Source organism: Ceratotherium simum, chromosome 1, assembly GCF_057802395.1.
Source record: "Ceratotherium simum simum isolate JZ-2026a chromosome 1, ASM5780239v1, whole genome shotgun sequence".
In the NCBI taxonomy this organism is placed as follows: Eukaryota; Metazoa; Chordata; class Mammalia; order Perissodactyla; family Rhinocerotidae; genus Ceratotherium; species Ceratotherium simum.
In genome coordinates this window covers 67,071,212-67,095,690 of record NC_141900.1, presented here as the reverse complement: position 1 = coordinate 67,095,690, position 24,479 = coordinate 67,071,212, and the positions used below count along the sequence as shown (strand labels likewise).

The following is a 24,479-nucleotide window of genomic DNA, read 5'->3' as shown; positions in this document are numbered from 1 at the left end:
GTGGTCTGTAAATGAAGCATTCCAGTGCATGTTCTCTTTTTAAATTCTACAGCCACCCTGTGAGCTAAGGAAGAGGCTATTGCTCCCATTTTACAGACGAAGGAATTGAGGCTGAGAGGTTTAAGTGGCTCGAACTCATGCCTCCCTGCAATCGAACACTGTTCTCCAATGGCCTTGACACCCTGACCTGGAATTGGGTAACCTGTCTTGTTCCTCCAAGAGGCTGGGAGCTCCCTGAAGGAGGGGCTCCGCCAGGCTCAGGATGGGGTCCCTCTGTGCTTGCAAAGAGTAAAAACAGGCAGAGCTGGGTATCTGGGTCTGTTTTTCTCATTCATGTGTATGTGGCATGTAACAGCGCCTGGGCATGTAGTAATCTTTCTAATGATTTGTTGAATGGATGACTCAAGACTGTTAAATGGACTATAAGAGCCTCGTGAACCTACATACGTGTAAAGTGCTATTAAAAAAAAAAGCAAAGTGGTATTATTATTACTTCTGTGTAGAATGAGAAGGGAGAGCCATGGCTGGAGTGGTCAACACATTTCAATTCAGCTCCATTTCCAGCTACTGTGAATGTACACCAGCTGTCACCTATAGTGACCATTTACACTCCAAAACATAAAACCCAGAGAAACAAGATTTATATCACATTTTTAAGCAGTAGCTAAAAAGAGAGCTTATTGTCAATAAATGACTAGACACTTTTAATCCAGTATACAGTTATAATTTAAAATCCCCAAATCTCAATATCACTCATATTAAGTGCTACTCATGTGTGTTTATAAGCATATTAGGTATACAAGAGATAAAAAATATAACATATGCATTTGTGGGAAAATTATGTGATGATACAGTTTCCAACTCCTGATTAACTATCAGAAGTCTATTTTAAAACCTAGGGCTGGCCCTTGGCTTAGCGGTTAAGTGCACACGCTCTGCTACTGGCAGCCCGGGTTCGGATCCCAGGTGCGCACCGACGCACTGCTTCTCTGGCCATGCTGAGGCCACGTCCCACATACAGCAACTAGAAGGATGTGCAACTATAACATACAACTATCTACTGGGGCTTTGGGGAAAAAAAGGAGGAGGACTGGCGATAGATGTTAGCTCAGAGCCAGTCTTCCTCAGCAAAAGAAGAGGAGGATTAGCATGGATGTTAGCTCAAGGCTGATCTTCCTCACAAAAAAAAAAAAAACCCCTAAAACTCCACTGATATTGAACATTCCAAGTGAGTAAAAACTGGTCATGAATATGATATGTAAGAGCAAAAATGTACACATACAGAGATGTACCCACAGCCATATGGGCTATACTCATGAAAGAAAATTCAAAATTAAAATCTGCTGAAAATCTCCGCAGAACATTTCCATGTGCACAATTTCTACCACGGAAGCAAACACTTCAGGTATGAATTAAGCAAATCTGAAGTTTTCAGTCAATGAACAAGGGGCTCTCCACAAACATGGCAGAGGACAGAACTGTGGAGAAGGGGGTATGAGGACAGAGGACAGAAATACCCCCTTTGCTGCCTTGGCTCCAGACAGGATTTCTTCTTTCCTCCCAACACCCCAAACTCCCCCTTTTCCGTCTGGGCGGCCATCCATTCCTGATCTAAACATGAAACAAGAACCAGGGCATTCTGAAATGAATGGCAAAGAGCTAAAAAATGGGCAGAAATACAAAATTGCATCAAGGATGTTGGCAAAGGAAAATTTTAAATGTCTGCGATGAGGGAAAAAGGCTGTTTCAATAAAATGGAAAGAAAATCCAAGTTGTGCAGATGAGGGTACCTTCTGGAGCTGGGTCGAGGGCGTCTCGGCAACAACGGCCTTCCAGCATCCCTGGGGCCCCCTCCACTTGCGGATGTTGGGCAGGATGGGCTGGTTCAGCTCCGTGCAGAACTGCAAAGACAGAGCACAGGTCGGTGTGTGTTCCCGCCTAGAGCAGTTCCGCTGGTGGCAGCCTGAGGAGCCAGAAAACACACGATCCTGACTCATCAGCCCTATTCAGAGACTTGTCGGACTTCATCCCTGCGTTCGCAAAAACCAGGGTTTGTGAAGACTCAGACGAATAAACAAGGACCACGAATTAAACAGCAAACTATCTACGAAACGCACAGTTATCACCCGGGGACTCAGTTCATGGAAGTCAACTCTCTTTGTAGCATTCTAGCAAATACTTCAAAACGAGTTGTCAGAATCTTTTTTTATCCTTCTAAAACCAGCGGTTTCAAGGGTTTTAAGGTCCCGCCCAGGAGGGTCTACACCAGGATCAAACGCAGAGGAAAAAAGATGAACACATGGTATCTTTTCTCCCTGGGGCTTAGCTCGGAGGTGCAAAAAGCAAGGCCCAGCATCATCTTCAACGACATTGTTCACACTGGTTTTCTTCTGAGAAGAAAGCCCACTGTCATGGACGGCTTCTCCGCCCCCGCGTTTGCAGGGTGAGCTTCTTTTTGCTTACGCACATCCCACCAACATGGCGTGGGAACTGTAAAGTGACTTTATCACCAAGGCAAAATAAATTGCACAGGAAAAGTAAAATGAGGAGTCAAAAAACTACGGGCTTCAAAGTATGTGGACCAGTTCCTCTAAGTCATGCCTCAAACCCAACCCCACCTCCTGGGGTTGGTTCTTGTGAGGGGTTCCCAGAATTTGTTAGGTTTGGGCTTGGTTTTTGAGAGGCTCCCACATCTGGTACTGCCCCTTCCTGGTGACACCCTCCTGTCCCTTTGCTTCATGCACCTGGGAGCACTCCAATCATCTCCTCCTCTGCCTGCCCCTACAAGCGAGTCTTTAGCTTCCTTCTGGGCGCATCAGCGCTCTCTCTTTAATGAGCTGCCCTTAGCTAACCTTAGCCTGACAGCATCAGTTTATACTTGTCTCCCCAAGGCCCCCAAATCTGTACCTGCAGCCCAGATTTCTCTCCTGAGTTTTGAACTGTAATTTCGACCACCTTTTTAACATTTCCATCTGAAGGTCTCTGTAGAACCACAAACACAGCAGATCCCAAAGGAACATGCCATTCCCCTCCCCCACCCCCGTGAACATCTCAGTTTCCAGCATGTCCTACTTCCGGCTGCTCTGACTTTTCCTTCTCCTCCCACATCCCATCTCTCACCCAGACCATTGATTCTACTGTCACATGTGTCTGGAGTTCCCTTTTTCTGTTCTCCAGTCCCACTATGGCCTGTTTCAGGTCCCCCTTCTCTCACCTGGGTCACTGGCACTCCTTCTAAGAAGTCTCCCTGTCGCTCTGCCATTCGACCACCCTCCATCTGTCCAGTGGCTAAGTTGTGATGGCCACGCTGATGCACCACCCGCCCGGTGGTTCTCAAAGTGTGGTCTGGGGCCCCGGAACATCAGCATCACCTGGGAACTTGTTAGAACTTCTCTGGCCCCATCCTAGACCTACTGGATCAGAAACTCTAGGTGAGGCCCAGATATCTGTTTCTTAACAAGCCCTCTAGGTGATTCTGAAGTCGCCCTAAGCATCTGCCCCAGATTCAGGCAGTGCTGTGGGCAGACCACCATCAGCTGGCAGCCCCCTCTGGGAACGCCTCAGCCGCAGAGAGCTGTGCCCATGCCCTCCCTGGGTGGCTCAGATCCAGTGTGTGAGAAATGCCAGGGTCTAACGGTCTGGTTTTTGCCCTCACATTATTTACGCCATAAAAAGGAAGGTGAGGCATAAGCAAGGACTCAACCAATCATTTCCACAGAGACAAGTGCTGTGGGGAAATGAGACTGGGCAGGGAAGGTGCGGGCCTGGAGGTCTACTGTAGACATGCACCATACTGGAGTCATGCTGCCTTCAGTCACACGGTCAAGTGTCTGCCTTTCCCAACAGCCGGAAGCCATAACGGCAGGCACTGTACCCAAGTCACCTTTACAAAGCCCACCTGGCACAGGGCACAGCCCCAGCGACACTCTCCAAGCATCTGTTGGTCAACCAGGAAACTCTAGGGAAGACCACAGTCCTCAAATCCAGAGATGACCAACAAAAGGGGGAATTTCTCCTTGGAGCTAATTATCTAAATAATTGCCTCAATTGTAACGTGACTTCGCGTTCGCCTGGGAAGTGTTCTCTCTGGGATTTGGTCATTAGGAACTTTTATCGGCTCCCCTTCCAACACTGCCCAGTGCTGAGTGCCCGTGGACACTGCTGTTCCTGATGGGGGGCTTCACCCTGGATGAATCCCCTTGGCCAGATGGTCCTGGCCGGAAGCCATCCTCAGATGGGAAATGAAGCATTCGGAAAATGCAGTCAGAATTTATCAACATAACTTTAGGGATCCAGCGAGGAAATGTATTTCACAGAGGGTCCAATTTCCTGCTGGCGAATCATTTGCTTGCTGAGTGATCATTAGAGCTGAATCCAAGAATCGTTAAAAAGGAGAGCAGCTCTCCAATGCCCATCTGGTGCTTCCCTGCTCCCCACGCAGGGGGTCCCGGACCTGCTGCTCACCCGAATCTCCTAGGATACACCCCGAGAAGATTTATTTTTAAAAAGCCCCCAGGTGATTAGCCAACCAGCCAGATTAGAGAGCCCCAGCCTCTGGGGCCCCTGGCTGTGCTGGGAGGAGCCGCAGGCAGCCAGAAACGGCATCTCTCCTAACCCTCACAAGGCCTTCAGATGCCTGAAGATGGGTGAATCTCCCCTTCACACCCCAACCCCAGGCCGGCTTACACATTCCCATTCCTGACAATGCCACTTTGAGCGGAAGGGTCAGAAGTGTGAGGACGTGGCACAGGCTGACATTGTTTTCCATGCTCACCACTCTCAAAGGTGGTCTTTTGGGACTAAGTTGTGCTAGTCAAAGTGTAATCAACAGCATCACCTGCGACTTGTTAAAAACGCAGAGTCTCAGGCCCCACCCACCTTCCTGAATTAGAATCTCAAGAGTGGGGCCCAGCAATCTGCATTTTAACAGCTCCTCTAGGTGACTCCGACACGAGTTTAAAGTTGGTATTATTGAATGAAGCAAAGACATTCTCATTTTTCTTTGCTTTATGTTTAAAAGCCTTTCCCACGCAGGTAAACTCAAGAAGACCTAAGGCACCATAATTCCTGAACCCAAGGGCCGCCTGTATTCTGTGCATTTGAAGCCTTGCTCTTGATAACCTCTCAGCCCACAGAGTAGATTATCCCTCTCTGCCCTCTTCTTCAGTATTTCTTATGTTTTGGTGGACAATGAATATTTTAAGGGACCAGGGAGAAAAGTGTCCACGGCTGAAAGCATTCCAGGCCCAAATTTTGGTGATCAGCATTAGGTAAGGGATAGGCATATTCCTCTATTTCTAGGACTGAAAAAAGAATCGCCAGCTTGTTAACTTAGTGGACTGTTTGCACTAACAGTTCACAAGGGGAGTACCTTTTGCATCCTTGCTACTAAGAGTGTGTTCCATGGACCAGGAACATCAACCTCACTGGGAGTCTGTTAGAAATGCAGACTCTTGGGCCCACCTCAGACCAACCATTTTGGAATCTGCATTTTCACAGGATCTCAGGGTGATTTACAAGCTCAGTAGCATTGAGGAGCCCGCTTCAGAGCGTCCTGTCTTATACACACCATCTCTCTTACTCCCCACAACCCACAGGAGGCAAACACCTTACTAGTTATTCAGGAGCGAAGTGCAGCACAGAAAGGTTAGGCCCAAACTTGAGTTTACACTCAGGATGACACAGCTGGTAAGTGTCAGAGGGAGGGTCTGAACTGAGGTCTGTCTCCTGCTGCACCACCTCCTGGCCTGACAGGTGGAACAGGTGGAGCAGGGCAGGCTCCAAGGGGTGGGGCCAGCCTGCCTTTACTGAATCCTTAGATCCTTTCTCCCCAAAAAGTCAAAGGAAAATAAAAGCATCCTCTGAGAGCCCTCCATCTGAACTCTACCTTAGACTGTTTTATTTAGAACAGTTGGTTCTCTAATTTTCTGCTTTGCCTACACACCAGAAGGAAGAAATAAGACTCTCATAAGCACAAGTGGCTCTCCAGGGCAGAACGGGTAGGTAGAATGGAAGGGGGAAGGTGTGTGTGACTGGAGAAGTCTCCCCTACCTGTGATCACACAACCCGAATACTACACACCCCCCCTGCCGTGTTTCTAAAATCCCAGGGGCTAACCCATCGCGTGCCTCCATCAGAATTACACTGCTTCTTGTTTTTGAAACCACAGATTTGGGCCGGCTCCGTGGCTTGGCGGTTAAGTGCGCGCGCTCTGATGCTGGCGGCCGGGGTTCGGGTCCCGGGAGCGCCCCGAGGCACCGCTTCTCCGTCCAACGCGAGGCCGAGTCCCACGTACAGCAACTGGAAGGATGTGAACCTATGACATGCAACTATCTACTGGGGCTTTGGGGGGAAAAAACTGAATAAATAAAATCTTTAAAAAAAAAAAAAAAAAAAAAAAAGAAACCACAGATTTGCAGACTCCATACCTGACTGATCAGAATCTCTGAGGGCCAAGGTGTGCACTTCTAACAAGGTCCCCAAGCAACTTTAAACTAAAGTTTGAGAAGCTCAGACAAGGCTGGACAAGAGCTAATTTAGAACTCAGCTTTCATATTTTCAATACCTGTGGTCTGGAAAGACAGCTTTTATTATTCAAAACAAGCAAATGCCATTTCAGCTCTCCTACCCGCCCCCCCCTTGAAAGCATCTGAGTGTGGATCTTTGCAGATAACCCAGGCATGAAGGGAGGCTGGCCACAGTATGGCGCACAGTAGGCATGCAACAGATGTTTGTTGAGTGAGTGACTCCAAGGGCTGTCTCTTGGGATCCCACCTTATGGCTTCTCTCTCCCAGGATAAGTTACAAGAACCGCCACAGGCTGGACTTGTTTCTCTAGCTTCAGACATGGGGTAGTATCACCATTCTTGAGCACCTGCCCCACAACCAGCTGGTCATCAATGCCAAACCCACCCCTGCTTCAGCTTGGCAACAGGGGGCCTCAGAGTTAGATCTTTTAACTCCATCCACAAGATGCACAAGGCACTGGCATTTAGGAAAGTTAAGTCCTAAAAGACTCCTTTAGTTATGCTTAGGATGTGCTGCACCTTGAGCCTACCCTGGATCACGTGACTCTGCTTATCTCTGCAGAGACAAAAGGGTGCCAAGCCTTCAGACCAACTGCTTTTTGCTTGTGGACCTTTGGACTCTTTTTCTTTCCTTCTACCCCTCCCCCTTCCTGAAACAAATATTCCTCAATCCATCTGGTCCTGACTGGGAAATTAAAATAGGAAAGGCGTTCCAACTTCACTCGTGGTGTGTCCAGCCACCACCAAGCTCAGGGGTCCTTTAGTCTTCCGCGTCCAGTGAAGTTACAATGAACCTGGGCCTCTGTGAGCTGGTTATAAAGATGTGTTGCTAGAGGTGACTGCACAGTTAGCTGGAGACTGAATATCAAGACTATCGGCCAGCATTTCCAAAGCCAGCTCCAATGGCCGCCCTGATCCTGCTTCCTGGATCGGGGGAAGGGTATGTTTTCACTTGGAACCCTCTGGGTCAAATTTCCAGAGGAAGTTACTTCACTGAGTTGGTCGTTTCTCTTGCTTTGCTGATTCTGGAGGCAAATTCTCTTTGATGATGAGTTTTCCACATGTTAACCACCAATTTCCTCTGTGCACTCAGTGGCAGCTATTGAAGACAGTATGATATGGTGGATGAAGAAGCACAGGTGAGCACTCCTTAAGATAACTGCCATCATAAAAGAAGAAGCACTGGCGGAGGTCACGCCAGGTCAAGAGACTGAACTTTCACTTGAATATGATAGGCAACAGAGCAAATGACAGAGACAACATTTTCTGAAATGTTAATAGTAAGCAAGGGCTTATCACCGCCAGGATCTTCAAGCACGCAAATGTTATGGCCAGTGTTAGAAGCCAGTACATCCGTGGTTATCTGCCAATGATCAGGTGAAGAGTGAAACCAAGGAATGGTTAGTCATTAAAAAAGTCACTGTACGCTGAGAGAAAACTGAGCAATGCAAAAGCCAGACTACGTCTGAGTGTAAACTATATATCAACCATGTTTGGCCTTCTAGGTATAACAAATAAGCCTATTACAAAGTTTTTCTGGGATATTTAGACGTCAAGATGTTGATAACTTTGAAAGGTCATTGAACAGGTTTAGGATAGGCCTCCCCAGGATGTGCTCCTTTGGCATATGGAATATTCTGAGCTAAAGGCAGTCAAGATCCTGTGCATGTGAGAAACTTACCTCTCCTTTAAAGAATTTAAATATTATGGGCCTTGCCCATAATAAGAGTTATCACCAGAAATACACCTTTCTAGTTACTGAACATCTGCTCTTCTTACCATCCTATAAGTTACCTTCCTCCCCTCTGAAGCCTCCCATTCCTTAGCTCGAGACGGCATATATACCTCATTTTACCTTTCTGCCTCTGAACCTCTCATGTAGGTGGAGTCTCTGACTTGCTCATGTATGTGGAGTTCCCATACGTATGAAATTAATTAAATTTGATTTTCTCCTACTAATCTGTCTCATGTCAATTTAATTCCTAGACCAGCCAGAAGAACCTGAGGGTAGAGGAAAATTCTTCCTCCCCTACACCCTACACCCCGTACCGCGTACGAGGCAGCAATACACTCCGTTCCTTTGCTCGGTTCTTAGTGGTCTTCAAGGCCGTGGCATGCCTTTCCGCAGAGCAGGGGCTCAAACAGAGAATGTAACATGGACACAGAGCGAAAGCAAAGAGCCTTTCTCTCTCAATCTGTACGGAAGAGAAAAAGATTGCTCATCGGCTTATGCTCTATATTCCCACAGAGCCAGGATGAGGTGAAGCCACCTTTGCTGCAAACATAGGTATGTATCCCAGAGGGGAGACAGGTCGATGTGGGACAGAGATCAGCGTGTCTGGGGCTCCAGGGACTCTTTCAAATGCTCACAATACTGCTACAGCACTGCCTCTAAGATCCTTTCCCAGAGGCTCAGGAGTCTGTGCAGGGAGAAAAGGCAGGTCCTTCCCTCTGTCCCCTGGGGACTCAATGAGCAACTACCATTTTCCAATATTGAAAGAAACAACTGGGCTTGTTTCGTCATAGCTTTGGAAGTTTCCTCAGAGAACTGCCTTCATTGGAAGGAAGAAGAGGAGCATGGAGGAGCTCTGGCATCCTGGGCACGTCATTTAACATCTTTGTCTCCCTGTCTGTCAAGTGAGGGGATGGGAGGAGATGACCCGGCCCAAGGGCACTTCCAGTTCTAAAACTGCATGATTCTAGAACTCTAGGAGGAGACGGTGGAGAAGAGAGGGAAAGGCAAGAGGGAGGGGTGAGAGAAGTGTAAAAATGGGAGAGGAAATACAAGATCCTCAAAACATTAGAACTCCTTTCTCTCTCTCTCTCCGTGATAATCGCTATGTGAACTCCATGAAGAAGCTGATGGCGCTGACAGGACACTGGGTAACTTTCCAAAGGCTTTGCCCTAAACAGGGAGAGGGGATTCCACCCTTCCAAAAGACTGCATCAGCTTTCCTTAATGTCCCCTAAACCCCACCTGAAGATCCCCTGATAAACTGCCTGGCATAAGAGTTTACTTTTAATAGGTAGTAATTCTAATAGGTTAAGTTTGGTTAAACCCAACAATATTAAGAAAACACAGGTGGCCAATAATCTATGACCCGGTTAGCTTCTGAATCCTGTAAAAAACAGAGCCAGAGTGGGGAGGAACTGGGGGGGTGGGGTGGGGGGGGAGGGAACCAACACTTATCAAGTGCCAAGTATTTAGCAGGCACTCTTCACAGATTATCATATTTAATCCTAATGACAACCCTGTGCGGCAGGTAATAATACTCCCCTTTGACACTTGAGAAAACCAGGGCTCAGAGAGTAACACGGCGAGGTCACTCACTGCCAGCAAGTGTGACAGGCAGGATGGAAACCCAGGTTGGCCAACACTAATGCTCAAATGCACTTAGGAGAGAAGGCTCAGAAAACACCAACTAAACCAACTGCACCACACACATTCCAAATGTTGGGTGCTCTGGAGCTCAAACCTGCACAACCTCCACACTGCTGCAGTCAGTTTCATCACCAATGCACCAGGCTGCACGGTCCTGAGGACACAGCTCTCCCGGCGAGGTCAACAAGTAAGATTACAGCCTTCCTCCTGGGAGGGGCCGGGGACTGGCGGGACATGCTCGTTCCATAACACACAGCCAAGCGTTCAGAGCCTCCTATGGCAGCCCCTGCTCTAAGAACCCAGGCCCCGTCCTTCTTCACCTGTCGAGAGAAGTGATGGTTTGTAAGCCCCTTTGTCACTCTGTCCATGAGCCACTTCTAGGTCAGCTCCACAAACCTGCTCTTTCCATAGAACCCGAAAGGAATTCTGGATGACTGTTCATCCTTGTTTAACTATTCTTATCATGCTTAGGATGATAAAAGCAAATAAGGAGACATTTCCTCAGCCCCCACAACCAGCTAATCATTAGCTGCCTTTACAGAGTCAAGGGAAGTGACACCCACATGCACTCCTGTCAACAGAATGGCTGCAGGTTCTGGTAGCGTCACCTCCACGTTCCCAAAAGTTACTCATTATGTGTTTCCTGAACAAGATGGTTAAAAATGAGCAAAGGGTGAAAAAAACCTTTCAAGGGCAATGAAAACATTTTTTGGCAAGAGCAATTGTAAAATGGAGAATAAGAGGCAGTTGAAGATCTCGTAGAGATGGAAGTGAGCTTAGGACAGGGAGGGAGACGCACGGGGCACAGAACACTCGCGGGGCGATTCTACACTTCCATGCTGCCACCATCCTTGTCACGGTCCTCATTATCCCTTATTTCCGCCTTTCAGGGACATTTCCAAAGGTTCTTTTCTTCTCCAAAGGTTTTTGGATGCTAAGACTCTGAATCTTAGACGGGACTTAAGACTGTGATAGTAATTTTGTGGGGTTTTCCTTCTCTTTAAATTGAAGCTTATGTCCTGATATAAACACAAGCTCATTATAGGATAATTTGTAAAGTAGAGAAACACAGAAAAATTTAAGCAGAATACCACCGTGCAAAGACAACCACTGCTAACCTTTTTGGTGGATTTCCCTGTAGGCTGTTTCTTACGCATTTTATTAATATATGTATATCTGTCTAGTCATAGAGACACACACTTTTGTGTTCTGCTTTTCCCACTTATAACTGCACCACATTATTACAAACTCTTCTAAACTCACTTCATGGGCCGGCTAACATGCTATCATATGGATACGGCATGCCATCCCCCTGGCGGTGGATGTTTTGTTGGTTGGAAGGAATTTCTGCCTTTTTAAGGCTCATTTCATTTCACTATAAACATCCTAAAATCACTTTGCAAAGTAGCAATAAGACCCCACCATTCTACCCTCACCTGCTCAAAATGATTTCATCCACAGGTTTAAAAAAAAATCCAAGTACGTTAGAGCTAAAAATTATGTCTTTGTTTCTGAAAGTAAATCAGGAGGTCTTTGTGTTTTTCAACACACATGCCGGTGATAAACAGATGGCAGCACAGGGGTCTAGACAGTGAAAGACCAAAGACATTAAGCCCCTGAAATGTACGAACGGAAAGGAAGCGACACTTTCTTTTTTAAATCTCTAACATAAGAGATGAGAGTCTTCATAAATAGTTTAGTTTCTTTCATCTCCAGATAAATAATTCTCACCTTTATCTTTTCCCTCTAGCTTTGTTTTTAATAAAATGTTTCTTTAGAGACTCTGGCCTGACATCAACCTGCACGTGATAGGACCCTCAGGTGTGTGCGAATGGGTGGGGGACCGCCAAGGCATCACTCAGTGGGAAAGTCTGCTGCCCGTCTGCTCTGGTGCCTTAAAGAAAGCCGTCCAGACTCAAGCAGCAGCCACGGCTCCCATCACTCGGATTTCCCTTCTGTGGAGGAGGCCTTCCCATATTCTCAATGCTTATGTGGGGCCATGGTCATTATTTAAGGGTGAGGTTAAGAAACCAGCCTCTAGAGAAAGGCTTCCTGGATCCAAACTATGGATCTGCCATTTACCAAGAGTTTGGACTTTGGGCAAATGACTCACTGGATTTGTGCCTCAGTTTCCTCATCTGCAACAAGGGGATAAACACCGTTCCCATCTCACTGGTTTGATATTTCTAAAGTGGGAGCCCAGGGCCTGGCACACAGCGAGTCTCCTGTGTGTTCTTGTGGAAGGTATACAGACGGGGCCACTCCCTCAGGACAGCGCCACGATGAAGGATCCCCACCTTCAACTTCCCACACGTGGCAGCACAACTCCCAAAAGAGATCAGCTGAGGAAGTGGGCAGGAGGAGGGGTTGGGGCCAAGAGCCAACACACTGCATGCTGGGAGGTAGGGACCTCGAAAATAAAGCACTGAGGATATGGGTAGAGAGATGGGAAACTGTAGTTGTTAATATTCTTCTCTGGTGAGGAGGAGAATGGATTCATCCAATCATTCAATAAAAACTGAATAAGCACCAACTATGTGGGCATCCTGGGCTAGGCTCTGGAGCTATAATGGCGAGCAAAGGAGACATGTTCCCCTGCCCTCTCAAGCTTACAGTCTGGGGATGAGGGATGTGGGGGTGGCAATGCAGACATCATTATTTTTTTTAAATTATAGTAATGATACTATTGAGGTCATTCTAGTGCCAGGTACTTAACACGTATGAATTCATTTCATTCTCACAACCGTCTTCTAAGGTAGGTGTTATTATGATCCTCATTTGATGGATAAGAAAACAGAGGCACAGACAGGTTAATTAACTTGCCCAAGATCACACAGCCAGCAAGAGGCAGAGCCAGCATTTGAACCCAGGCAGTCTGGCTTTAGAACCCATGCTCTACATAGAGCCTTCTTCTGTCTCTATAGGCACAGTTATTGATCAAATAATCATCCAAATGTAAAACTGTAGCTGGGACTCGTGCTACAAAGGAGTGGTTCAAGGCTCCTGTGGGCATCCATGATGGTGGAAGTGTAGGCAGGAGTGAGGGAAGTTTGACTTAGTCAGGGAAGCCTTCTCCGAAGAGGTGATTCTTGAGCTCAGAACAAGGATGAGAAGGAGTTAATTAGGCAAAGAGGAGAGAAGAGTGTTCCAGGCAGCAGGGACAGCATATGTAAAGGGTCTGTGGTGAAACAGCATAGGAAGTTCATAGGACAGAAATGTTAATGTGACTGCAGCACAGACGGTGAGGGCAGAATGTGTGATGAACTTAAAGGGACTGTCAGAGGCCTGGCTATGCAGGACCCCACATGCCCTGAAAGGACTTTGTTCCTTATTCTGCAAGCAATCCTAAAATAAATGATAGGCATGAACAACATATGTGCATTTCAAAAAGGTCATAAGGCTGCAGTGTAGAGTGCAGATTGCAGAAGGGCCAGACCAGCTAGGGAGCGCAGTAAGAGATGAGGATGGCTTGACGAGTGGACAGATTTGAGAGATAATTAGGAAATAAGCATAACTTGGCTCGAAGAACTGAAAACAGGTACTCAAACAAACACTATGATATGAATGTTCAGAGCAGCTCTATTCACAATCGCCAAAAGATGGAAACAACTCAAATGCCCATCAGCTGATGAAGAGATAAACACAATGTGCTAGATCCATAAATGGAACAGTACTGAACTATAAAAAGGAAGGCTGTACTAAAACCTGCTACAGCATGGAAGGAACTCGAAAACTTTATACCAAGTGAAAAAGCAAACACAAAAGGCCACTTATTGTATGATTCCATTTATATGAAACATCCAGAATAGGCAAATCCACAGAGGTAGAAAGCAGACTGGTGATTGCCAGGTGCTGGGGAGGGAGGAATGGGGAGTGACTGCTTCATAGGTATTGGCTTTCCTTTTTGGATGACGAGAATGTCTTGAACTAGACATAGGTGATGGTTGCACAACATTGTGAATGTACTAAATGCCACTGAATTGTTCACCTTCAAATGGACTCTAAAGTGGTTAATTTTATGGTATGTGACTTTTATATTAATAACAAAAAAGTGACTTGGGTAATGGATTAGATGTTTAAGGTAAAGTAGAGGAACCACTCTTTTCATTCAACAAACACCAGGTGCTATTCGAGGCTACAGCTGTGAAGTCTGGCTGGCCCTCATGGAGACCTCAGTCAGGCGGGGAGCAGGAGTCAGGGCCAGCCCCCCGGGGAGGCCACCTCTAGACAAGGCTTATTCAGCGTTATTTCCATACGGCTACTAAACACCTAGAAGACGAGCACACAGCCCAGTAATTCTTGGAATATAGGCTCTCTGAAGCTCAAAAAAGACAGCTTTAAGGCAAATAAAACAAATACTTCATCTCAAATTAGGAACTAACCTTCTAATGATTAAAACTAATTATTCTAAGTGGAAGCAGATCTGAAAATAGCAATAAGTTTTGAAGGATTCTGTGGCTATTTTAGGAGAGTGAAGGCAAGTGGCAGGCAGACTGAAGTACCCCAAGTCAGAGCAGAAACGCTGGGAGGGCCACGCCATGGTTTGTACAAATGCCATTCCATAGATTCTAATCTCACGTTGCTTGAGAAACATGCCAACAATGAAGGTTGAGTACGCAGAGTTTCATTGGTACTTCCTACTGAAATGCTAATCCAAAAATTTGACAGGAAATGTCAACCATGTATGTTACCACATTTTACTTGTAAGCAAAAAGGCATCTGCCCCAAGCTTGTAAGATGATGGTAACATTTCCTTAAGACAAACCATGTTAATTTAGCCAACCATAGCTCCTCCTTTTCTAGAATCTTCTTCCCTCTTTGATAGTTTCAGGTCAACAGGTTCTAAGAAAGGGTAAGATGGATATAGATAAGGGAAACACTGTTTCTAAACCCAAATAAACCATCCCACAGCACAATTTATTCATAGGAGCATTTTTACCCCTGAGTTTCAGGTATGGTAACAGAAATGGTAGGAACAGGGAAAAGAGAGATGGGAGGAGAGAGAAAACACAAAAAAGTAGGAAATGATTATTTAGGTACTTAAAGCCAAAAAAAATAACTGAGGAGCAGAACAAAGCTGACAGTTTACATTAGCTCAGCTCTCCATCCCTACCTCCCGCACGAACACCCACATATTTTCTTAAACCCCAGAGATACATTTCCTCAGTCCATAAACACTGAAGACTAGTTCACTCTTACACTCACTTAGCCTGCAAGGCTCCCAGCACTTCCCATTCGTGTTTCTGTGAAGAACTCAGCGTTTTTTAGGAACCGTCACATTAAATAGAATTAGTACTTATGGACCCTCAGGGAAATTGTTCTGCCATTTTTCTTATAAAACGCCAGCCTTCAGCTATTCTAAATGGTGTTTATGCAGCCTGCCTTCCTCGGCAGCAATAATCTTAAACATAAAGACTTCAAAGCTGTGGGTGAAACTATTACTGATTCATGACTTATTTTATTTTGATTTGCATTATGCCAAATCGTAGCCTTTAAAGCCTGCATATTTCCTATTTTATTTCAGGGCAAACCACATAGATTTGATTGCTCTTTTCTGTGTGGGCAGCAAGGGATGGAGAGATCTGCAATTTTTCACTCCTAGACACATTATGGTGGCAAGAATGATAGGTGGCAGTTCATGAAACAGCATTCTCATTTGGGAGAATGTCCTGAGACTCACTGGTTCTCAATTTTCTGTGCTAGTGGGAGAAATGGAAAGCCAAATCCCCAAACTCTCTTTTAGTCAACCTCCCTCCCCATCACAGAGGCACTTAAAAATAGCCAAACTGCCTGATGTTAGTTTGACAGGTTTTTCAGGTTACTTCCAATATACTGGGAGGGTGGAGAGAAAGCAAACAGAACAGAAAGAAGAGAAGTGCTACAAAGATCAAGTTGCCCACCAGGCTAGGGCCATGTCAAGGACACCATGACAGTGTCCTGTGGGGCTCTAGCAGACCTCCCTATTAATGAGTCATAACCACAGCAGTGCCCATTTAGGAGAACACTTAGCACATGCCACGCACTGCTGCAGGCTCCTTACATGTGCTGCATGACGTGACCCACACCACGGCTCTGCGATGGAGGCATTATCCTCGCTAAGGAAACAAGGAACATAGGGCTGGGGGGATTAAGATCACCCAGAGGGCAAACCAGGACCCAAATCCATGTCTATCTGACCCCATTAGGCTCCTCGGCTTCCCGCAGAAGCAACTACCAGGAGGGGAGTAACATGATCAAACTTGTGTTTTAGAAGAGCTACTCTGGTAACAATATAAAAGCGGGATTGAAACAAAATTAAATGACAGACCAACTAGTAATTTTATATGTTCTAATTTTTCTCTCTGCTTTCAGATTTTCTAGGAATTTCACTTTTCTAGCCATAATATAAATACTGATTAATTGGCTTGAACTTTATCCGTGTAGAAGACGTGCACACCCACATGCATGAGCACATACACACATTTAATTCTTTTTCATAAATAAAAGCTGATTAAGTGCTATAACTAAACAAATTAAGCACCAAAAACAACATTAAAAAAATGCCCCTGCCACATCCTGAAATGATGCCTAAAAACACTTGTTTCTTCTTCCCTTCTCATTCACAAATATAGACACGCAAACTAAGTGCATAACAAGGATGTCTGGGTAATGAGAAACAAAATGAACAACCGATATGTAGCAATTTATTCTCCACCTAGGGGTTTCAGCCACCTGGAGAGAGGGAGGGGAGATCAAGCTTACCGGACAGGAAGATTAGCAACAATACAAAACTACAGTCTCACAATTTTGTAATCTGGGGGTAAAGGCTTTAATGCTCCCCCAGGAGCTGGTGCAAATGTTGAGATGCAGCAAAAATGCAGAACTTGTCATCTTCCCTTCTATGTTCAGCCCTTTGGCTTGTAAATTCTGGGGATCTTGCTTTACTCCTGGGCATTCTGATCCCTGTGGATCCTCAGAGCTGGACACATCAAGAAGATGCTCTGTGACTCAACAGTGCTTCTGTGGAGCCACTTAAATGAATCTCTTGACTGTCCACTTATGTAGGAAGCCACTGACAGATAACAAAGACGGTGGGTAATTTTTAAGTAACTCATCTATAGGGTGCTGCTCTGTTTTCTTCCAACCTAATTAATTCCACATGTTAAAATGAATCTGTATTTCATGGACAAGAGTTAGGAGGGACAGGCTTAGGGCAAGGGAGAGTAGGGCAGCAGCACACAGTGTGGTGGGGAAACCAAGTCTAGGATCCAGAGGGGGTCTTAGTTTATGTTCATAAGGGATGTCAGTACACTTTTCTGAATTTCTACAAAGATAGTTCAAAATCTCTGAAAGTAGGCTGGATGCTTTCCCAGAAGTCTGGAATCTTGTTAAGGCCCAAACTCACTATTTCAATGCCTTCTGAAGGTTAATAAAAAATATTTTATCAGCTGTAGGAATTACCCATTCTAAATCGGTAGTTAACAATTTGATAGATCTCTCCACTGAATTAATTCTGGCAAAGCAAGCCTTAACGACCAGCTCAATCAGGATAATTTTCCCTGCTGAGAACATCAGCAAAAACGTTTTTAGCAAGTGAGCAAAACAGTTTCACCTGCCTGCCCTTCTGTTTCATTTAAAATGATGACCTAGCCCAAACTTTGCTGAATACAAAGTCATGCTCTCAAGACATGAATGAATGAATCATTCATGAAAAGTCTCAGAATTCTCTAAAAAAGTGAATTGAAAGTTCTCTCAGTACCAACTCATTGTTAGCATTTCCTGATAAGCAAAGCATTTGAGGGTGGACCGAATAAGACAGGAAATTGCACTAATTCCTGTCACCATGGCTGTGTGAGTGTTTGTACGAGGTGGCGGCTACGTGCAACAATTTTTAAGGAATGCATGAGTTTGATTTTCTTTTTGTTGCAAAGCAAAATCGAGTCAAGAGACTAACAAGGCAGGAGGGAAGAGTGCTTAGGATATACCTGAGGGCAAGCAGAGCCTTTTCAGTATTGGAAAAATCCCAGAGCAGGCCCTCTTCCCTCTTCCAAGCCAATAAGTGGTCTGAGATAGCAGCTTTCAAACATTCTTGATCATGACTTATAGCAAGAAATAAATTTTTAAGTAGCAATCTGGTACAGTCTATCTATTTGCCTGCTGACTATGTATGTATATATGTATCCATCTATCCATCCATCCATCATTCACTCATCCACCCCCACCATCCATCCATCCAACTACACAGATAATGAAACAAATGCTGGTTATAATTTACTAAATTGAGTTCATGATCTATAATTTGAGAATCAAACTCAGGTATTTCTGACGAAATAGTCCTTGGTCTTTCTAGAATAGTCATGGTGTCCTCTCCTTTTCATTCTCTCTTTGCCAAAACAATATGAAATGTTTTGTTGGACTTTATGTGGATAATACTTTAGAAGTCTCCTCAAGCAAAGTTGTGTCACTAAAGTCGGACCAGCTTTGGGACACTGAGTATGAGTCATTCTTCAGAAACCTAATAAATAAAATACCCCTTCGTAAACATGGAACCCAGATATACATTCAGCTTTCAAAAGTCACTTGTTCCTAATAAGATTAAGAGCTGAATTTTCATCAGAAACAGTGGAGGCCAGAAGGCAGTGGAATGACACATTCCAAGCGCTGTCAACCAAGAATCTTATATCCAGAAAAACCATCTTTCAAAAATGAAGATGAAATATATTCCCAGAGAAACAAAACTGTGAGAACGTGTTGACAGCAGACCTTCTTTACAAGAAATACTAAAGAAAGTTCTGCAGGCTGAAAGCAAGTGACCCCAGACCAACTCAAATCCTCATGAAAAAACAATGAGAACCAGTAAAGGTAATTATGTAATTATAAAAGACAGTATAAATGCATATTTCTTCTCCTTTATTCATGCTGTATGCAACAACATGTATACAGTTGTACTGTTGGGCCTAAAACAGGTAAAAATGTAATACGGTTGATAGTAACAGCACAAAGAAGCTAGGTGGGAGTAAAAATGTATTGAAATAAGAAAATGATGCCAAATGGTGACTTGAATCCACAGGAACAAATGAAGAAAAACAGAAATGGTAAATACAAAGGTTAATGTGGCTAACTCTATAACTATATACTTGTTCTCCTTTCTTCTCTCATCCTCTTTAAAAGACATAAAAGTATATAAAGTAATAAATATAACAATGTATAGTTGGGTGTGTAGCATAGTTAGATGCAATATATGCAACAACAGCACAAAAAGAGGGAAGAGGGAAGAGAGCTATATAGGAGTAACATTTCTATATCTCACTGGTATTAAGTTACTATAAATCTGAAATAAGTTAGCATAAATCTGATAAAACGTATATGGTAAACCCTAGAGCAACCACTAAGAAAATAACCCAAAAAAGCATAGTGAAAAAAATCACTAAGGAAATTAAAATGCTACATTAGAAAATATTCATTTACTGCAAAAGAAAGCAGTAAAAGAGGAATAGAAAAAGACATAAGACATAGAAAACAAAAAATAAAATGGCAGATATAAATCCAACTATATCAATAATAATATCAAATGTGAATGGATTAAACAACCCAATCCAAAGGCAGAGACTGTCAAACTGGGTAAAAAACAATATCCAACGATATGCTATGTACAAGAGATACACTTAAGATTCAAAGATTCAACTAGGTTGAAAGTAAAAGGCTGGAGAAATATACATCATGCAAACATCAACAATAAGGAAGCTGGAATGGCTACACTAATAGAAAAATGGACTTGAAAACAAAAAAAGTTACTAGAGATGAAGAGGGACATTTTATAATAATGAAAGGGTCAATCGGTCAGAAATACATAACCATTAGAAATACATATGCACCTAATAACCTAGCCCCAAAATACATGAAGCAAAAACTGACAGAACTGAAGGAATAAGCAGACAACAACAATAGTTGGAGACTTCAATACCCCACTTTCATAGAACAACTAACCAGAAGATCAACAGAAATAAAAGACAACAACAATATAAACCAAATAGACCTACAGACATTTATAGACTACTCCATCCAGCAATGGCAGAATATACATTCTTCTCAAGTGCACATGGAACATTCTCCAAAACAGACCATATGCTGGGCCGTAAAATAAACCTCAATACATTTTAAAGGACTGAAGTCAAGTAAAATATGTTCTCTGGCTACAATGCAATGAAATGAAATTAGAAATGAATAACAAAAAGAATTTTGGGAAATTCACAAATAAGTGGAAATTAAACAACACACTTGTAAATAACCAATGGGTCCAAGAAGAAATAATAAGGGAAATCTAAAAATACTCTTAGATGAATGAAAATGAATATGCAACATATCAACACTTATGTGGTTCAGCTAAACCAGTGCTTAGAGGGAAATTTGTAGCTGTAGATACTTATAACACTACAGAAGAAAGATGTCAAATCAACAACCTAAGCTTCCACCTTGAGACACTGGGAAAAAAAAGAGCAAACTAAACCTAAAGCAAGGAGAAAGAAAGAAGTAGTAAAGATTAGAGCAGAAATGAATGAAATAGAGGCTAAGAAACAAAGAGAAAATCAATGAAACCAAAAGTTCTTTGAAAAGCTCAACAAAAAATGATAAACCTTTAGCTAAACTGACCAAGAAAAAAAATAGAGAAGACTCATAATATCCCCCAAAGACCTCCTGTTTGAACTTTAGCTGCCCACACAGACTGGGGAATGCCCTCTGGGGTTAAGCCATATAGATGTGGATCTCACCCAGTGCTGGTTCCTTCTTCTGAGGGTTTATACATCTCCAGTTTCTGCCTGCTTTTGGTTAATCTCAACTACCTTCAAATAGTTGTCTGCATTTTACCCAGAGTTTATAACTGTTATCTGAGGGAAGACTATTCTGATATAAGCTACTCTGCCATTACCAGAACGAGAACCTTCCAGATTCCCTCTCAAAGAGGAAGAAGGGCATCACAAGGAGAGAGGGAGTCAGCACAGGAAACGTTTTAACATGGACATACTATGTTTAAATCATGGACTAGACAAGTCATTTATGAGCCACCAGAAAAGGCTAGCAAAACTCTCTCTAGTAGTTGGTAATACGATTCTTAGCAAATATGGAGAGGGGTGATTTTTCAAGGCCCCCTCAACCTTGAAGCCTGAATGAAATGATCCTCCTGCCCTTGTTATAGGTTTTGCCTTGGCCTCTGCCTGAGTTTGCAATCCATATGGATATTAAAAGATTTCTCTTCCTTTCCTCTATAAATCCAGAATCAATTAGGAGACTAAGAAGTAATGAAATTTTTAGAGTTTGCAGACAAAGTATTGAACCACCAAGGAGAGTGTCCCAAGGACGACCATCACAGAGAGAAGATGACAGTAGATTCAGTCTCCCCCAGCGGTGCAGCTCACCTAGATAAAACATGTTCCAGGCACGATTTCTTTCCTTTCCCACTCCTAAATTCATAGCATTGTATATAAATGCCTTCAACATTTAAAAAAATATTTTCAACATAAAATCATTATGCATTTGTTATAAAAACAGAAATGGGTATACAGAAATTACCAAAACATGAATAATTGCATAGAAAATTTTAAAATTCTATGTAAAATTATTTCATAACAATTTTTAATGATAGAAAGCAAAAAATTTTTTTAAATAAAAATGCTTTGGGTTAGGTTATAAGTTGGCTAAGGTAAGCTATGATTTATTAGAGTAACTGGTCAGGGGCTGGGCTGCTAAGAGTTAAGGAGACCTGAGGAGGGCTGAAGGCTGGCTGTGCAAAGTGAGAATTTACATTCAAGAAAACTACAAGTACAGGAAAGAAGAGAAATAGCACAAGAGGAAAGAGGGAAGTTGGACAAGCGGCGACACATTTCAGGTTTCGGGAGACCTAATATGTCCAAAGTTACTAGTGAAGGAAATGATGCTGGAAAGAAAGGGATGAAGAATGGAAGCACAGATACATTATAAACCCGATGATCCCCTTAGAATAACCAATATGGGATCAAAGCATAAATCACAGAAAGGCAACCGAAGAGATGTTGTTTCTGTGCCAGTGGGACACAGTGCTTTCTAAAACCTGACTGGACTCTGACCACATAAAGGACCCTCTCGCTGACCCTGGGCACTATGCCTCACTGGAGAGGGCTGATTTGTCCCGCTCCGAGGAACATTTCCTCACTAGGCTACCATTTTGTAGATGAGAGAAGATACTTAAACATTTGTGGGTGGAGAAATGAATCCTACCTTCACCAGGGCCCAGAGCTATGAACCTGAGGGACACCGTGGAGAAGCTTCAAGAATATGTAAATTCTCCTGGGTATATAGGTACATATGTGCTTTTTTACATTTTGCAGGGATGAGGGCCTATAGCTCTCACTTGATAATTAAAAAGCTGATTCCAGGAACATTAAATCAATGATAAAGGAAACTTAAAATAGAAAAAAAATTACCTAATTACATTGAGTTTTTTACATTTCCTAGATGCTATGAGAACATTAGGTTAGGGCTCCCCTCCAGTTGACCTATTTTTATTTTGTTTTGTTTTTTTGCAGTGCTTATCACTGTTGTATTTAAGTAAGTATTCGTATAATTGCTAATTTTCCTCTTCAATTATGTGAGCTACATGAGGGAAGGAAAGATAAATGTCTTGGTCACTGCTGTATGTGTCTTCCAGCCTAGCACAATGCTCCTGACACAAGAAAGAACTCAACAAATACTGAAAGAATATATATTTTTACACAATCGTCATTACAGCAGGTACAACTGCTTATTCTCTTTTTGTTAATATTATATTACATTCCTACAAGGCTAAAGGATTTATCATTTTTAGTGGGCACACACCAGTCCATTGGGTAGATCTACCACAGACTGTTTAAACCCTCCCTGCCTAATGAACACAGAACTGCCTTCAATGATTCATAAATACAAAGCATCTATAACATGCTTATCATTTTCCATTTTAATGGATCATTTCCTTAAGATACACTCCTAGGAATAAGATCACTGGTCAAAGGGTATGGGCACTTCAAAGGCTAATGAAACACTGTGCATGAATGCTTACCAAAGGACTGTGCCTCGTCATCGCCCCTCCCCAGCAAGGAACCGGGACACCGGTTTTTATCACAACTTTGACATCACATGTCATTGTTTAAAAAACTTTGGTAATGTAATAAACTTAAAATGACCCCTCATTGTTTAATCTGCTTATCTTTAATAGCTAATAAAGCTAAAGGGAATGTAAAAGTCCTATTTTGGGACTCGACTTTTTGCTCACTTCCAATAAAAGCTTCTCATACAAAGAGAAAGGTAGTGGCAGCCTCTAAATATAGATGATATCTTGTGATGATTTTAAAAGAATAAGGAGAAAATGCAGCAGCTTTTTGTTTTTTTTTTAAACCAACTATGAAGCCTGGCCCATAATTCACCAAAATGCTCCATTTTCTGACAGCTGAGGTGCTTAGGGGGGCCCCCAGAGCCCTTTCCAGAACAGCGGTGGGGCCCAGGTGTGCAGCGGGGCTGGTGAGCGATTGGCTGCGATGACTCCTGCGGGCCTGAGCCAGACTCCACACGGGGAACGAGGGAGCCTGAACTCCACAGGGGCCCCCGTTTCTGCTTACTGGCTCTTTCAAGGAGCCTTTCTGCCCGCTGAAAGGGATTTAGCCAGGAAGGTGATTACAATGAGTTTAATTACAGTTAGACACTGATCTGGCTCAACCCACTAAAACAAAAAAAAAAATCTAACAGATAAATGAATACTGACCAGTCAAGATGGCGTTCAAACTAAGCTCAGATTGTGTGAATGACTAAGCATAGGAGAAAAAATAAACCAAGGGAGCTCAAGAATCTCATTCTGATATTTTTAAATGAACACAAAGTACTGTTTTTCAAAAGTATTTTTAGCGGCCAGCCCAGTGATGCAGCGGTTAAGTTTGCGCACTCTGCTTCAGCGGCCCAGGATTCATAGGTTCAGATCCCAGGTGCAGACCTACATATCACTCATCAAGCCATGCTGTGGCAGTGTCCCACATATAAAAAATAGAGGAACACTAGCACAGATGTTAGCTCAGGGACAATCTTCCTCAAGCAAAAGGAGGAAGATTGGCAACAGTGTTAGCTCAGGGCCAATCTTCCTCACAAAAAAAAAAAAAGAAAAGAAAAGAAAATGGTACTTTTAAGTGTATTTTATAAGTTAAGATTCTTGAAGCAACTCATTTTGACACTGAGCCAATGTGAAGGGTGTGTCTGCTGCATGTTCTCCATCCTTTTGCACATTCCTCATCAGCTCTCTTTGCAGGCCCTTGAACCCCCTGCACCCCCAAGTTCCTCCACTCTTAGATGCTCCCTTGACAGTCCACATCCCAAGCCCTGAACCTCCTACTGCCTCCTCCTCCAACCCCCAGCCCTCTTTCCCGTGGACCAAACAGTGCTCATGGAGACAAACATCCAACGCCTGGATCTGTTTCAATAGAAGACCTTCTAGTCTATGGGTTTCAGTTCTCCATCGCCTAGGCCAGAGACTGACCTAGGGGTCTGCTCCCACCACTGGAATATGCAGATATAGAAGCACCCATAGAATCTGCCAA

At 43.6% G+C, this 24,479-nt stretch overlaps 1 protein-coding gene across 1 annotated transcript in view; it reads right to left on the bottom strand.

Moving 5' to 3' along the window:
* Nucleotides 1–24,479, bottom strand: part of EEPD1 (endonuclease/exonuclease/phosphatase family domain containing 1) — a 108,977-nt gene that overhangs the window by 11,740 nt on the left and 72,758 nt on the right. The window contains exon 4 of the mRNA XM_004418829.3: nt 1,791–1,901. Coding sequence (XP_004418886.1) covers nt 1,791–1,901 — 111 coding nt within the window. The remainder of the gene's footprint in view (nt 1–1,790; nt 1,902–24,479) is intronic.